This window comes from Carcharodon carcharias, chromosome 7 (assembly GCF_017639515.1).
Source record: "Carcharodon carcharias isolate sCarCar2 chromosome 7, sCarCar2.pri, whole genome shotgun sequence".
In the NCBI taxonomy this organism is placed as follows: Eukaryota; Metazoa; Chordata; class Chondrichthyes; order Lamniformes; family Lamnidae; genus Carcharodon; species Carcharodon carcharias.
The window spans coordinates 165,676,119-165,693,188 of NC_054473.1; the positions used below are offsets into that span (position 1 = coordinate 165,676,119).

Sequence of the window (17,070 nt, forward strand, 5' to 3'; positions counted from 1 at the left end):
GGTTTCTCCTCACAAAGCAATTGCCTTGCACTGGGGCTGTAACCCTGTGCCCCAGTAGCAGCTACTTGATGCCCAGTTTTAATGGCTGGACAGCCACTTCCCATCAACTTCCCAGCCATTTTGGTCAAAAAGTTGGTAAAAAAGTCAGTTAATATTGTCCGATCCTGGATTAAATTTTGGAGTTGTAGATTTACAGATTTTTATATTGTGCCTTAAAAAGATCCAAAGAAGGAGATCTGACAGGTTCTCTTGGAAGGCAGACAGTTTACTTCACCAAGTTCCCATCCAGGAGTTAAAATCACGCCCAAAGATTCAATAGAACCCATTGTTAGACAATAAGAAGTATGTACAAAACTGAAGTGGGGCAGGGGTTGTGGGCAGAGGAATCGTTCAACGTTTAAAACGAATGTGTCCAAATCATGGTCTTTGATTGTACAACATTTAGTTCAGGCAAACATCAGTTTTGAAAAGATAATTGCTAGGTTTTGTCAAATTCCAGCTTTGACTCCAACTTAGTTTGGTGGTGCATTGACACTCAGTTAAGTGTATACTTGCTCTCAGTATTTTATGTTACTTAAATTAGCATTTAATTGAAAGATGAACTAGCTCTGAGAGTCATAGAAGATTCCTATATGAAATAGATTTTCATGTAAACATTCCTGTTGAAGCTAGGTTCTTAAACGCAGACCATAGCTAACACACATGTTCCAGGGAGAGGCACATAAAATATGTAGGCCCAAATATTGTGGTCAACACCAAAGGGAAGGCGCTCATCACTGACCTTGAAAAAAAAGTGCCCAAACATTTTGTGGGCTCTGAGCATCAATTTCTTCTGTTCTGACATGACTTTGAATTTGCCACAATCTGTGACATTGAGCAACAGTGCAGGCAGCAGGCAAGTTAATCAGCCAAACAGATTGTAGAATTTTCACAGACAGCAAAGCAGGAAATAAAAAGCATGAATTATCCTTTACCTCTTAATTATTTCACTGAAAGCAAAATGAAGATTGGGGGCAAACATAATTTTTTATCATTTAAAAAATTGTAGAATATTTAAATGTTCTTCTGAAGAAATGAGACTCCACACTTATAAAATTATTTTTTCAGGGCCAGAGAGGTTAGGCATCAATAATTATGACTTACGTTCTATGAAAAACTCAGTTACAGCTCATTCAACAAGGTTTAAATTTTCAATGGCTTACACAGTGAGAACAATGCACAAAATGTAGAAATTCATATCAATTCACTGAATCTTTGTTATTTGAATTTGTGAAGACTGTAACAGCGTACACTGTGGAAGAGCAGGAAATCACTGAGAGCGACTCCTGGATTTCCAAATTTTACTGAACTTGTGTAGCCAGAAGTTGCTGTCAGTTTTATACCATAATGACACTAAACATCAACAGTTTTCCCGTCATTGCAACCACAAATTCCAGGCCACTGAAGAGAAAGTTAGAATGTTTGGTGTATTGAAGCTACTCTTTTTAGCAGTGCTGGTACAAATTCCATCCAATTTATAGGAAAAATTGATATTCCAGTTAACAGAAATGTGGATTAACAACCAAGTGCAACCAAGCAGCACTGATATCTTACATAACAACAGTCAGAAGAATGCATGTTTTGTAACTGGCATCTACTCAACATGTGAGTTCAAAAGTCTCATTAATAAATAAGGGTACTGCTGACAACAAGGTGTTGCCAGAATTGTACGGGTTCATGAAGATAGAAGAGACTATTTTAACTGTTCTGCACAATACTGTAAAAAATATCTGTAACATTTGTCTTTCTATGTTTTTCATGGTGCTGGTTGGGTTTCTTGGCAGAAAGATTTACAAGATTAATAAATCCTCCTTCACATACCATGCCCTAAGAGAGCATTGGCGACCACAGACTTCCATTGGATTGGTCCGTGATTATGCTTGATAAAGTACTGCAGTGGTTTGCCATTGTCTTCTGCACTATGGCCAACCAGGAAACTCTCCCACTCTTACCATCTGCCTTCAGGCATATTGGAAGGATGTAGACATTGGTAATCAACCTGTTTGGCCATTTTACAAACATATCTTCTGTGACCATCAAGTCCTAAAATGGGAATTGAACCTCGGAGCTCCTAGCCCAGAGGTAGGGACATTGTCACTAGGCTAAGAAATAGTTCATAACTGCTAAGTGTAATGTTGTTCAAAAGCCTTGGGTTTGAGGTTTTAAGCCTGACACTTACCCTAGTCAGTTCCTCGAGTGTTTGAGTGTGAGGAGGACCACCCTGCCACCAGCTGAATCCCAGGGATGACACAATATCTGTCACTTTTCCAACAGCTTGAAGTAGTGCATTTTTAGCTGCTTCTGCACCATCTTCAGAACCTGGAGACATTTCAGACAGTTAAACAAGTGCTAACAAAGCACAGTGGAGCATGAACTAACATTCCTCAACTTTGTCTTTTCTGCAGATTTTACTGAAAAATAACAAAGGGCTTATTACACCTCCAGTATCTTTACTAATGTTTCAATTTAAACTAGACCTCTCTATGCTTATACTAAAAATCCAAAAGGATGAAAGGACAGTGTTGGCTTGTTTATACCGATAGCAATGTTATGCTCTCTACGTAGGGAGATGATGATGTAGTGATAATGTCACTGGCCTAGTAATCCAGAGGCCCAGACTATTACTCTGGGTGCACAGGTTCAAATCCAACCACAGCAGCAGTGAAATTTAAGGTCAATTAATAAATCTGGAATATAAAGCTAGTCTCAGTAACACAGAACAGCATGAAGCTTTCATTGATTGTTGTGAAAATCCATCTTGTTCACTAATGTACTTTAGGGAAAGAAATCTGCCATCCTTACCTGGTCTGACCTACATGTGACTCCAGACTGACAGCAATGTGGTTGACTCTTAACTGCCCTCTGAAATGGCCTAACAAGCCACTCAGTTCAAGTGCAATTAGGGATAGGCAACAAATGCTGGCCTTGCCAGTGACACCCACATCCCATAGAAGAATAAAGAAAAATAATGTAGAGGGAGTGGGTCAGCATTTTTCTGCACTGAGATTACACAATATTGCACAGCACAGAAAAAGGCCATTTAGCCCAACAGGTCCAGCCAGTGTTTATGCTCCACATGAGCCTCCTTTCACACTTGTTCTCATCTAACTCCATCAACATATCAACTGAGATTCAAACTGAACTGGAATTATTTTTGTAAGGCTTGCATAGAGTTCTTTGAGTTTCAATGCTGATCTTTTTTCTCTTCCCTCTTTTTCCCACCAAGTGTTGAGGGAAAGCATCTTTCTGTTCCTTTTTGAGTTACTGTTTGAAGAAGATACCTTACCGACATCTCCAACCAATGTAAAAAGCCTAGATCTGGTAGCAGCTGGGACAAAGTTTTTCAGTTTTTCCAGCCGGGCTGCATCTCGGGATATAACTGCCACCCGGAAGCCTAGAAGACACAAAAAAAGGAGGATTCAACAACAGCTACACAAACATAGCCCTCTCAATGCAGAAAGACTTATCTTTCAGCTGGGGGAGGGACAGGTAATGAACCTAGCTCAGACTGTGAGGATGGAAAACTTATCCATACTTGAAGGAGTTTGGGTCTGTCTCAACACAAATTCCTAACTGTTGCCATTCGGAACATTTGACACTAAACTGGCATTCTTACCGAAATGGAGCACGAGAAAGGCTGGTATAAAAAAATGTGGGCGGGGAAATTCTAGTCATAGAACCAGAGTTAACCCAGAAATTAAAATAAAAGCAAAAAACTGCGGATGCTGGAAAACAAAAACAAAAGCAAAAATACCTGGAAAAACTCAGCAGGTCTGGCAGCATCTGTGGAGAAGAACACAGTTAACATTTCGATTCTGTATGACTCTTCAACAGAACTAAGGAAAAATAGAAAAGAGGTGAAATATAAGCTGGTTTAAGGTGGGGGGTTGGGACAGGTAGAGCTGGATAGAGAGCCAGTGATAAGTGGAGATAACCAAAAGATGTCATAGACAAAAGGACAAAGAGGTGTTGAAGGTGGTGATATTATCTAAGGAATGTGATAATAGGTGACATTAAGGGTAGAAAGCAGGATGAGCAAGGTACAGAAAGCCCTAGTGGGGGGTGGGGTGGGGGGAAGGGATTGAAATAGGCTAAAAGGTAGAGATAAAACAAAGGATGGAAATATATTTAAAAATATTGGAAATAGGTGGGAAAAGAAAAATCTATATAAATTATTGGAAAAAAGGGGGATTGGAAAGGGGGTGGGGATGGAGGAGAGAGTTCATGATCTAAAATTGTTGAACTCAATATGCTGTAAAGTGCCTAGTCGGAAGATGAGGTGCTGTTCCTCCAGTTTGCGTTGAGCTTCACTGGAACAATGCAGCAGGCCAAGGACAGACATGTGGACATGAGAGCAGGTTGGAGTGTTGAAACAGCAAGCAATAAGGAGGTCTGGGTCTTGACCCAGAAATTGTTGGGCCAGAGTAAAAGGTGTTTTACTTTACAGCCTTTCTGAAATACCATTTCTGGTATTAGGATGTTTATCAGTGCAAAAATATTCTGTTCTTGTTTCTGGCTTCTTTTACCTTCATAAGGATTAAAGATCATATGAAAGAAATTGAAATGAGAAATATGATTAATTTACATAATTAACCTTTATAAAACATAAAAGTATGGTGCTGTCCTGGATAACATTCATTCCAAAATTGATTAGCTGTCATTAGCCTCATTTACTGTTTTATCGGACCTTGCCAGGAAGAAATTTGCTGTTGCATTTATCTACATTATAAACACGACTGCACTTGGAAAGTAATCTATATAAATAAAACACTTTGGGACATGCAGAGCATGTGAAAGGTGTATAAATATCTTTCTTTCCTGCACAAAGAATATTAAATGCACACTGGAGGTAGACAGACTAAATTGATTGAGAAAATTATAGTGTTATAGTGTGATAATAAACAAATATATGAGCATTGAACCAAAGCAGGGAAATTGATCTGTGTAACATTGGTAATAAATGAGTTAAAGCATTCATATACAAACATACAACTTAGGAGCAGGAGTAGGCCACTCGGCCCCTCAAGCCTGCTCTGCCATTCAATAAGATCATGGCTGATCTGAATGTAACCTCAACCCCACATTCCTGCCTACCCCCGATAACCTTTCACCCCCTTGTTAATCAAGAATCTATCTAGCTCTGCCTTAAAAATATTCAAAGACTCTGCTTCCACTGCCTTTTGAGGAAGAGTTCCAAAGACTCACAAGCCTCTGAGGGAAACAGCTTGTCCTCATCTCTGTCTTAAATGAGCGACCCCTTATTTTTAAACAGTGACCCCTAGTTCTAGGTTCTCCCAAAAGAGAAAACATCCTCTCCACATCCACCCTGTCAAGACCCATCAGGATCTTAAAGGTTTCAATTAAGTTGTCTCCTACTCTTCTAAACTCCAGTGGATACAAGCCTAACCTGTCCAGCCTTTCCTCATAAGACAACCTGCCCATTCCTGGTATTAGTCTAGTAAACCTTCTCTGAACTGTTTCTAATGCATTTGCATCTTTTTTTAAGTAAGGAGACCCGTACTGTACACAATACTCTAGATGTGGTCTCACCAATGCCCTGTCCAACTGAAGCATAGCCTCCCGACTTTTGTATTCAATTCCCCTCACAATAAATGATAACATTCTATTAGCCTTCCTAATTAATTGCTGTACCTGCATACTAAACTTTTGTGATTCATGCACTAGGACACCCAGATCCCTCCGAATCTCAGAGCTCTATAATCTGTCACCATTTAGGTAATATGCTTCTTTTTTATTCTTCCTGCCAAAATGAACGACTTCACATTTTCCCACATTATACTCCATTTGCCAGATCTTTGCCCACTCACTTAACCTGTCTATGTCACTTTGTAGCTTCATTATGTCCTCTTCACAATTTACTTTCCTACCTATCTTTGTGTTGTCAGCAAATTTAGCAACCAATCTATTGGTTCCTTCATCCAAGTCATTTATATAAATTGTAAGAAGTTGAGGCCCCAGCACTGATCCCTGTGGCACACCACTCGTCACATCCTGGAAGTTGCTTAGCTATTTTAACAAAACTGTTTCAGCATTTTAGTTTAGCAGATAAATAAGTTTTATCTGAACATACTGATTGCCTGTTATTGTCATAGAGTACAATTTCAACTCACATAAAACATAGCCAGAACTGTTAAGAACCCAGGATATAAATAAACAGAATAAATTTCTATCTCACAGCTTGGGTGGCCAGCTGGGCCATGGTGTTACAGAGCCCATTCAGTTTTCATTCTTAAAAGGGGAGGCAGTAGCATAGTGGTATTGTAACTGGACTAGTATTCTCAAGATCCAGTGTGATGCTCTGGGGGCCCAGGTTCAAATCCCACCAATAAAAAATCTGGAATTAAAAGTCTGATGGTAATCATGAAGTCATTGATGTAAAAACCCATCTGGTTCACTAATGTCCTTCAGGGAAGGAAATTTGATGTCCTTACCTGGTCTGGTCAATATGTGACTCCAGACCCACAACAACATGGTTGACTCTTAAATGCTCTCCAACAAGGGCAATAAATGCTGGCCTAGCCAGTGATGCCTACATCCCATGAATGAATATAAAAAAAATGGGTCCCACAAAGGGCAAGTGATCTGCTGTATCAGATTGTATCCCATGTGGTGAATATGAATGCTTACCCTGATTAATCTTGGGATAAGAAATCATGACCAAGCTGTTCTGAGAATTACATGCAAAGGTTTTTTTTATTACATCACACAGCTGGCCATGGCATATAAAAAATTGCTAATCCATCCCCTCGTGACTGAAGGGTCAGTCACAAAGGGACACAAGTTCAAGGTGAAGGGCAGGAGCTTTAGTGGGGATGTGAGGAAAAATGTTTTTACCCAGAGGGTGGTGACGGTCTGGGAGGGTGGTGGAGGCGAATTGCCTCACATACTTTAAAAAGTACCTGGATGAGCACTTGGCACGTCATAACATTCAAGGCTATGGGCCAAGTGCTGGTAAATGGGATTAGGTAGGTAGGTCAGGTGTTTCTTATGTGTTGGTGCAGACTCGATGGGTCGAAGGGCCTCTTCTGCACTGTGTGATTCTGTGATTCTATAGTCTTCAGGAGACACAAAAGAAAAACTTGTATTCAAAAAGCACTTTATTACATCCTCAAGATATTTCAAATCCTCGAGATCTTCAAAGTACATCACAGCACTGATGTTATGCAGCCAAATAGCAGCCAATTTGCAAATTGAAAGCCCCAGAAAAAGCAAATGAAAATAGACCTTGAGAAGATAAAATGGGCAATAATACTGGCAAACAATGATGTAGACCATCACTCGGAAACATTTAAAACAGTATTCAACAGAGTGCAGGAAATATATGTTCCGCTAAATGAAAGAACAAATCAAACACTGCTGAGACCTCATGAATGGCTAAAGACATAAAGAAACAATTGATGGCTAGGAAAGAGGCATACATGAAGAACACAGACAACAGAGGCGTGCATGATAAGACAATGCAAAGAGATTAGGAGAGAAGTCAAATGAACAATTAGGAAGGCAAAATGAACTATGAAATTGAATGATCGAGGAACATAAAACAAAATAAAATATTTTATAGGCACTTCAGTAAAAAAAAGGAAGCCTGGGTTAGGAATAGGGCCATTAAGGTAGAGGCAGAATAATACCAGAGGTAACAACAGAGAGATGGCAGAAATATTAAATAACCATTTCATTTGTTAGTTACCATGGGGTTAGACCAGGGGGAATGACATTGAATAATGAGATGAGTAATAAGGTAAGTACATTTAAACTTAGATAAAGGATATATTGAATAAACTAAACAAACTCAAAAAGGATAAAACCCCGGGGCAGAATTTTACAGCTCTGTTTCGGCAGGGACGGGGCCGTTATAAATGCCAATGACAACAGCGGGAATGTAAAATCCCGCTGTCATAAAATTCTGCCCCTGGTCTGAATGAATTGACTCTTCACATCTTAAAAGAATCTTGGGAAGAGATAGCAGAGACATTACTACAAGTAACTAATAACTCATTAAAACAAGATGTAATACCAGCAGACCAGTGCATAGCTAACATAATTCCTATATTTAAGAAGAGTGACAGAACGCGTTCAGGGAATTATTGGCAAGTCAGCTTAACATTGGCAGTAGGAAAAATAATGGAATCCTTACTAAGGAAGAGAATAGAAGAACATCTGATAAGAAAAATATAATGATGAATAGTCAGCATGGATTTCAAACAGGTAAACCTCGCTTTTTTAAGGAGGTAACAGGGAGACTAGACATTGGTAATGCAGTAGATGTAATTTATCTGGATTTTCAAATGGCCTTTGTTATGATGCCACATAATAGTCAAACAAATAAGGTCAGAGAATGTGGAGTCAAGGGGCAAGTAGCAGATTGAATTGCTAGCTGGCTGCAAGATATAAAGAAGAGAGTGGGAGTAAAGGGTAGTTATTCAGAATGGCTGAAGTGGGAAATGGTGTTCCATAAGGATCACTGATGGGACCATTGCTGTTCACAATTCACATTTAACAATTTGGACTTCAGAATTACAAATTTCTAAATTTGCAGATGACACCAAATTGGTGTGGGGGGAGGGTGGTAGGGGGAGGATGGTACAGTCAACACTGAGGATGAGTGCAACAAATTGCAGGAGGACATTAATAAACTTGCAGAATGGACAAAGTTCAACACAGATAAATGTGAGGGCGTACATTTTAGTAAGGGGAATAGGGAGGTTACTTATTCCTTGGAAGCTGCAAGTCTGTGTGAGGCAATCGAACAAAGGGATCTCAGAGTACAATTACACCAACCACATGCCACAGTTAGCAAGGGAACTTTAAAAAAGCAACCCAAGCACTCGGCTCTATTTCTAAAGGGATAGAAGTGAAAAGCAGGGAGGTTACGCTATACCTCTATCGACCTTGGATAAACCACACAGTTCTGGTCACCTTATTATAAAAAAGATAAAAAAGCACTGGACAGGGTGCCTAGAAGATTGACAAGGAATGATACCAGAAATGAGTGGGAATACATTTCAGGAAAGGATAAACAGGCTGGGTGTCTTCATTTGAGACAAAAGAAGGCTGAGGGGTGACCTAACAGAGGCCTTTAAAATTGTGAAAGGTTTTGATAGAGTGCAGATGAAGAGAATGCTTCCTCCTGTGGAGAAGAGCATAACTGGAGGTCATCAGCTGAACTCCTTATTAAATTCTCAAAGTGACTTCTTTACCCAAAGAGTGCTGAAATGTGGAACTTTTAACCACAGGGAACGATTGAAGCAAATAGTATAGATGCATTTAAGGGAAAACTAGACAAGTATATGAGAGAGAAGGGAATAGAGGGTTACGTTGATAGGTTTAGATGAGGAAAAATAGAAAAATACTCAAGTGGAGCATAATTGCCAGCATAGACTGGTGGGCCAAGTGGCCTGTTTTTGTGCCCTATATCCATGGTATATAGATGAGATGAAAGACATGTGATCCATCTTTTTTTGAGTTGAGTTGGTTGAGGAAGAAATATCGATTAGGCTGCCAGAAGAACTCACTGATCTTCAAATAGTGCCAGGGGAACTCCTCTATCTGCCTGAAAGCGCAGATAGGCCTTTAGTTTAGCATCTGATCCAAAAGACAGGGAGCAGACTTTTTTCTCATTGTACTTGGGCATATTTTTAAAAAAATATTCTTTCATGGGATGCAGGCATCGCCAGCATTTGTTGTCCATCCTTAATTGCCCTTGAACTCAGTGGCTTGCTAGGCCATTTCAGAGGGCAGTTAAGAGTCAACCACATTGCTGTGGGCCTGGAGTTACATGTAAAGTCACAGAGCAGGTGAGGATGACAGATTTCCTTCCCTAAAGGATATTAGTGATGGGACAATCAGCATTCGTTTCATGGTCACCATTACTAAGACTAGCTTTACATTGCAGGTTTTTTTTTGTTAATTGAATTTAAATTCCATCAGCTGCTGCGGTGGGATTTGAAGCTAAGCTCTCAGTACATTAGCCTTGGTGCCTGGTTTACTACTCCAATGACTTTACCACTATAACACCATCTCCCCCATGATAAACAATTACCGGGGTGGAGGGCAGTGGCCTGAAATAACACTGTGGGTTAATACATATAAACCATGAATTTGTCTGTCTTAAATTCCTTTATTTGGTTCCTTAACAAAGGTGTAATCAAGTTATTTTAAATGCATTAAAGCCACTGCTAAAATAATGGAGAGAATCTCAAGCAAATAGAGGGCTCATGCCTATTAAGCCACAGCCTTAGAATTTATGTCATGAAATCAACTTTGCCATTCTTTTTCCAACCTTCTAACAAATCAATGTTCTTTAGAAGAATGGAAGTTCAAAACTGCGCAACAATGACCTGTAATCAAAGTCTCTTGAGAAACATTCCATTCCTTGATTGACCCGGTTGATAATAGCCTCAGACAGACTGGATGTTTTCAGTGAAATAGTCGATAATTACACCCAAGCATTGGTTAGCACAGAAGTGGAGAGTCCTAAGCCCAGCCTTAAACAGAAAGACTGCATAAAAGCCAGAGCTTAAGCCGCTTGAGGCTGTTGTCAATCTGACCAATTACTAAGCAACATTGGTCTGAATGTATAATAATGTATGTGAGACTTCTGGGAAAGGAGTCACTGAAAACAATGAAACACTTCACCGTTAACAGAGTGAAGGTGCAAACATTTCTGCACATCATAAAGACTTCCCTATATTTGCAATCCTATCTCAAATATACATACTAACCTTCTACATCATTCATTTCATGGCACAGGCTCATATCAAGGTAACAGCTCAAACATTGTACCATAATATTGGCCGGGATTTTCCATGCCCACCAGTGTCGGGTGTGTTTAGTGGCGTGAGTGGACAATATGGCTGGAAGGCCAAAAATCAGTTTCACGGTGTTGTGAAACCAGTTTGCGATCATTCACTCCGCCCGCTGATGACAGGCCACCTTCTCTGCCATCAGACGGCGGGAACTTCACTGGAATACATTAGCATATCATTATAAGACCAGCCCACCGAAATCATCCCACCCCTGCTGGATCGTCCACCCAGGTCAGCAGGAAAACACGCCGACATGTTTCACAACAGCATATATAAGGTGGGCATATATATATATATATAAGTATATATAAGCATGTACTTGGCAGACTGCACTTCATTTGGATTGAAGGTTTGTTTGCCTACCTTGCTTCGGTCAGCACTCGCAGTCATCAGCGCCAGGCTTCGCAGGCAGCACCACGTCACTTTTAGGGAAGCACACGAGCAGGTTTCTACCTACCAGATCAGCCATATGTGGGTGGTTTTTCAAAGGCTGCAGGGCTAGGGCTTGCTTGGGGAAGGGGAAGAAGTGGCCTCAGGCAAGGGAAGAGGCTGCAGGATGAGAGCTATACTGAGGAAGGAGGATTATCTAGGGTGTGTGTGGGGCTACATGTTGATCTGTGCAAGTGGCCCCAAGATGGCAAGGGCTGAGGAGGCAGTCTCCAGAGGAGATGAGGCCAGATGGATATGTGAGGGTATGGGTGTGAGAATGGGTAGTGAAGTCCCTAGAGCTGGCAGTGAGTGAGATGCCAGTGAAAGTGTGATGGGCATGGGTGTGTAAGTTTAGAATGATGAAATGGTTGCCATACCCTGGCTGCACGGATGAGATCATTCATCCTCTATCTCCATTGGATGGCCAACCACTCCTGTGCAGCAGTGGCACTGATCACCACTGCCGTCGCCAACCAAGCCGGAGCGGTAATGTAGCTGCCCCTCCTACAGCCAAAGCGGGGGTAGAGAGCATCACAGCGGGCTTCCGCATTGTTCAAAAGGCACTTGAGGGCTGCAGTCTTCTTGCCTTTCGGGGTCATGTCCTCTTTGATGCAGTCCTGGGCTGGAAGCACTGAGCGTGGATGTACTTTAAATATGGTGCCTGGCATGATGAAGAGGCAAGGAACCTGCCCACCATCGAAACGGTGTGTATCCCGGGAATGCATAATTAACGCGGTGGGTTTGGTATGGCATGACGTGAAAACCCACCATCGCAGCCAGTGGGTAAAACAACACATTTAATACAAATCTGGGAAGTTTCCATCCACTGTTACTTTTTTTACTATGCTTGTACGGTGGTAATGAGTTCAAGTGAAATAATTTAGGAATCAGGCATGATGAGTCAGTGGCATTACCTCATCTGATCTTGTTAACAAAGGAGTCCTTTTAAGATCATGCGGGACTGATCCTTGGCATCTTTCTATCTACGAAAGATGACGGGCACATAGCAAACAAATCCATTTCAGGTGGGGTGTCATCACATGGCACACCTTTGCTGATGGCTGAAGAGGCCAATCTTGAGAGGCAAGTTCTGTCCAGACTGCACATGAAGCTATGAAGTGTCATTGTGGGTTGTTTTTTCGACATTGGCGACTGTTGCCAAGCTGCTGTAACCACTGTTCCATCGTGGTCATGCACGCCAGCCCACAACAGGTGTCGCCATTTTCCTCTGTCATCAGCTCGTGACTCTCAGGTGAGATAATCGAGGTCTAAAATGCCTTCAGGTTACGCTTGCAAGCATCCTTGAAGCGGAGCTTTGGGAGTCCTGCTGGTTGCCTGGCCCCAACTACCTCGCCATACAGAAAGTCCTTGGGTATGCGACCATCTTCCACCCTGCGGACATGCCTGAGCCCTCTGTTTGATGAGTGTTAACAAACTTGGGAGTTCTGTCTTTGAGAGAATTGCCCCATTTGTGATTTTGTCCTGCCAAGATATACCCATCAGGTGCTGAAACAGTGAGGGTGGAAATTGTTGAGCTTCTTTTCCTGATAGCTGTAAGGCGTCCATGTTTCACAGCCATACGACACGGTGCTGAGAACATAGGCCTTATAAACTATCAGCTTGGCCCCAAGGGTCAGCTCCATGCACGTTTTGCGAGTTGGCCAAAGTGGTAGGTGCTTTTCCTACGGGCCAAATTTTTGAGTCGGCATGCGGGGACGGGCCCGACACACTGACGCATAAAATGGCGCATGATGATGTTGGGCGTGCGTCCCGATGTCATAGAGCAGTCCTGCAATATTTCGTTCGGCAGGCGTGCGCCGGAGTCAGCTGCGCGCCCACTGATACATAAACGGCCTATTAAGGCCATTAAATAATGAATTGAAGTACTTGTTAACGCTGCCCATCCAACCTTACAGTTGGCGGGCAGGCAAAAAGGCCAAGCAACCTTCGCGTTCTTTAGGAAACCTCATCCACGAGCGGGATGAGGTTTCCTAAAGCTTTTATTCAATAAATAAAATTATTTTCATTAATATAAAAACATGTCCCATTTCATGTGGCACAGTCACATGAGGAGACATGTTTAAATAAATTTATAAACCTTTTAATAATTTCAGAAGCTCTTCAGTCTCCCTGAGGCAGCTCTGTGCCCTCAGGGAAATTGAAGTGCTCTTTCACGCGCATGTGCTGGCCCGGACTCTCCCTCCTCACCCCCCCCCACCCCCCCAACCCCGCCTGCACAGGTAGCACTGAGCGCCATTCTGAAATTCCTTGTCCTTGGCAAGATGGACACCCAGGGAGTGTTACAAATGGTGTGGAGCCACCATCTTCATGCTAAGTGCCCTGTCCCTGGGACAGGGTCTGCGCTAAGTCTGACTGGTGGTTACATGGCCTGTCCAATCACACATCTACCACTGCAGCAGCCCAGTAGGAATTTTCAGGTTATTGAGTCAGCGTAGGGCGTGACTTTGCTCTAAAGGTTCAACATCTTGTTGTGATTTAATTTCCAAACACAGCCATCTGCGTGATGTGCTCGGTGCATGTAATCACCCGCAGGACAGACAGAAAAAGGCAGAAAATGGATAGAAAAAAAAAAAACTCCACTGAACTTGTCCAATTTCAATTGTTTTGCTGAAGTATTACAAAAGGGTGTGTGGGTGGGTTAATGAATCATCCAGCTTATAAATCTGGAGTTTTAAATACAAGGGTTTTGTAACATCCTACACAGATACCCTGAGACACATTAGCAATTAATGACAACTTATAATAAGTTGGGGATCCCAAAAGGGGAGTCCATGCTTGTAAGTGAGCTTTTATTTAAAATAAAAACGGAAAAAAAGCAAAAGAAAGACCAGTGTTCATTCTGGTAAAAATGGCAGCATGGAACTGATCGCGGGCGGTGATCGGCTTTGCGACTGTCCCTGCCCGCTCCCGCCAAGCCCGCCCACTGCTTGAAAAATTCAGGCCTATGTGTGTAAAAAGTTCTGCATCAAGGGACAGCTTGTCTATCACCGTGGAACTAAGAGAAATATCAGCACAGTAAACTAGGTTTAGCACTGTTCACTGGCCCATCTCCTAATCATATAGAAAATTATACTTACACTGCTCATATCTTCCATTTGTCAATGCCATTAAAAAGGCAGACAACTCTTTTCGGGGTTTAAGGATAATTATTTTACGATGCTGAAATTATCAACCTTTCCTTCACCAGAATGAACACTGGTCTTTCTGTTGCTTTGTTCTCATTTTTATTTTTTTTAATTAAAAACTCACTTACAAGCATAGACTCCCCACTTGGGATCCCCAACTTATTACTGTCATTAATTGCTAATGTGTTCCAGGGTATCTGTGTAGGATGTTACAAAACCCTTGTATTTAAAACTCCAGATTTATAAGTTGGATGATTCATTAACCCACCCACACACCCTTTTGTAATACTTCAGCAAAACGATTGAAATTGGACAAGTTCAGTGGAGTTTTTTTTTTCTCTCTATCCATTTTCTGCCTTTTTCTGTCTGTCCTGCGGGTGATTAAATGCACCGAACACATCACGCAAGTGGCTGTGTTTGGAAATTAAATCACAACAAGATGTTGAACCATTAGAGCAAAGTCGCGCCCTACGCTGACTCAATAACCTGAAAATTCCTACTGGGCTGCTGCAGTGGCAGATGTGTGATTGGACAGGCCCTGTAACCACCAGTCACATTAAGCGCAGACCCTGTCCCAGGGATGGGGCAATTAGCATGAAGATGGTGGCTCCACACCATTTGCAACACTCCCTGGATGTCCATCTTGCCAGGGACGAGGAATTTCAGAATGGCACCTTGCCAATTCACAAAAGGGCTACAGGCTGGGTCAGCTGAAGATCCTGATTTGTTTTCTCAAACTATGAGAGGTTTGGCATTTTTCACTCCGCTATTGACTACCAATTGCTCTGTTATCAGTTGTTGTTCAAGACCTGTAGGTCCCCAAAAAAGGTAGGGATCCAGCAGAATTGGGCGCCACCCTGATCATGGCAACCATACATCAGCAGGTACTAGGAACTTGTAGCCCAATTTTCATACAGTAGGTGCGAGTGGATTGCAGTCAGGTGGGGAACACTAATCAATTTCTTCTCTCTCAGATTAGATATATTACTTATTAAAATGATTCAGCACCACACCTATTATATCAGTTACTCACTGAGCTATTGGGAACGCCCTTCTGTTGGACTTGCACAATATTGATATTTGGTATCCTCTGCTGTAGCTGGCACAATTTTCAGTTTCAAATGGCAAACTATTCTGTAAATCCTACCTAGCTGCATTTCTGTTTGTCTCAGCAGAAGCTCTATGGTCAGTAATCAGAAGCTCCACCCCAGGACTTCTGTTGGTCGTTTAGGCTGATACTTTATTGTAATAACAAGGGAGTGCTGCATGGTTGGAAATTCTGGGCCGAATTGTCCCCACTGGACTGTGGCGGGTGTCCTGGCGGGCGGGCGGGAAATTCGGACAGAGGCCAAAAATTGGAAACCCGCCAGCAGGAAAACAGTTTGGGATTTTGCCCTCACCCCTTTCATTGAGGGCTGATGGCAGGCGGGGTTTCCCCGCTGATCCATGTCAGGAATGCCATTTCCATGCATTGCCATGCCACGAATGCTCTTTAAAAATGTTGCTCGCTAGAATAACGTAGCCCCTCCCAATCTATCGCCATGTCAGTGGGAAATGAGGTGGGTCTGAAAGACATTTGGATATAAGTAGCGTGCAGCTACCAGCCCTCACCTCACTCCTGACTTCAAGGTGAGTGCCACACTCAAAGCCCACCTGCAACAGCATCATTCCAGGTTCACACCAAAGCCCGTGAGATGCTACACCAGCCGGGGAGTAAGCTTGCTCTCTTCACTGGCTTCCTCCGTTGTCTGGGAGGGTGTTATCTGGGGGGTCAGGCAGGGCAGCAAACCAGAAAGACACCAGCATTGCAGCCGGGTGTGGGGGTGGGCTGGGGCTGCGGGGCGGAAGAAGGAAAGACGCAAAGGGACAATGGGCAAAGGTGGGTTTGGGGGATAAAAGGTGGGTTTGGGTAATCAGTTCTGTTGAAGGGTCATGAGGACTCGAAACGTCAACTCTTTTCTTCTCCGCCGATGCTGTCAGACCTGCTGAGATTTTCCAGGTAATTCTGTTTTTGTTGTGGGTTTGGGGGAGTTGTGGGAAATGATAGTAGGCAGAGGGCAGACTGAGAGCGGGGAAACTGAAGCCCAACATAAAAGACTGGAACACAGACATAGTAGGGGGTGGAATGGGAACAGAACTGCTTGAACTGGAGAGGATGTATGCAAACTCCAGAATATGAGGGGGGTATGTGTTGGTTTGGCACAAGAGCTTAAGGCTTGCACAAAGACTCATGGAGGTGGGGGAGGTGAAAGGCTTGCAGATGAAGGACGGATTGCACAGAGAATCATGAAAGCGGGGGGGGGGGGGGGGGGGGGGGGGGGGGGGGTGTGGTACATTATGTTGCCAGCAGTTAAGACGGAATGGGAAAGCTAAGAGAAAGGAGAAAGACAGTCATAGTCCCTGGGCTGGGGCCAGGTAGTCAGGGTACGAGAGTGAAGTCAGTCCTGGGGCTTAGTGTACCGCATAGTCAGGATGAAAAAGTGAAGTCAGTCCTTTGTGTGCCATGCTACAGGGCTATGCATGGCATGCACGTCATAGTCCCATTCCAGGGAGGGGCAAGACCTGTGTGCTCAATTGGGATGAGACACAGCTTAGTGTGCAGGGCGTGTTCAGGGTCTTAATGTCGCTGG

General features: G+C 42.7%; 1 protein-coding gene across 1 annotated transcript in view; it reads right to left on the bottom strand.

Moving 5' to 3' along the window:
- The window catches only part of si:dkey-238o13.4 (uncharacterized protein LOC560780 homolog), a 43,768-nt gene that overhangs the window by 10,788 nt on the left and 15,910 nt on the right, over positions 1 to 17,070 (bottom strand). Inside the window, exons 2-3 of the mRNA XM_041190803.1 lie at positions 3,326 to 3,433; positions 2,219 to 2,358 (exon numbers count right to left, since the gene is read on the bottom strand). Coding sequence (XP_041046737.1) covers positions 2,219 to 2,358; positions 3,326 to 3,433 — 248 coding nt within the window. The remainder of the gene's footprint in view (positions 1 to 2,218; positions 2,359 to 3,325; positions 3,434 to 17,070) is intronic.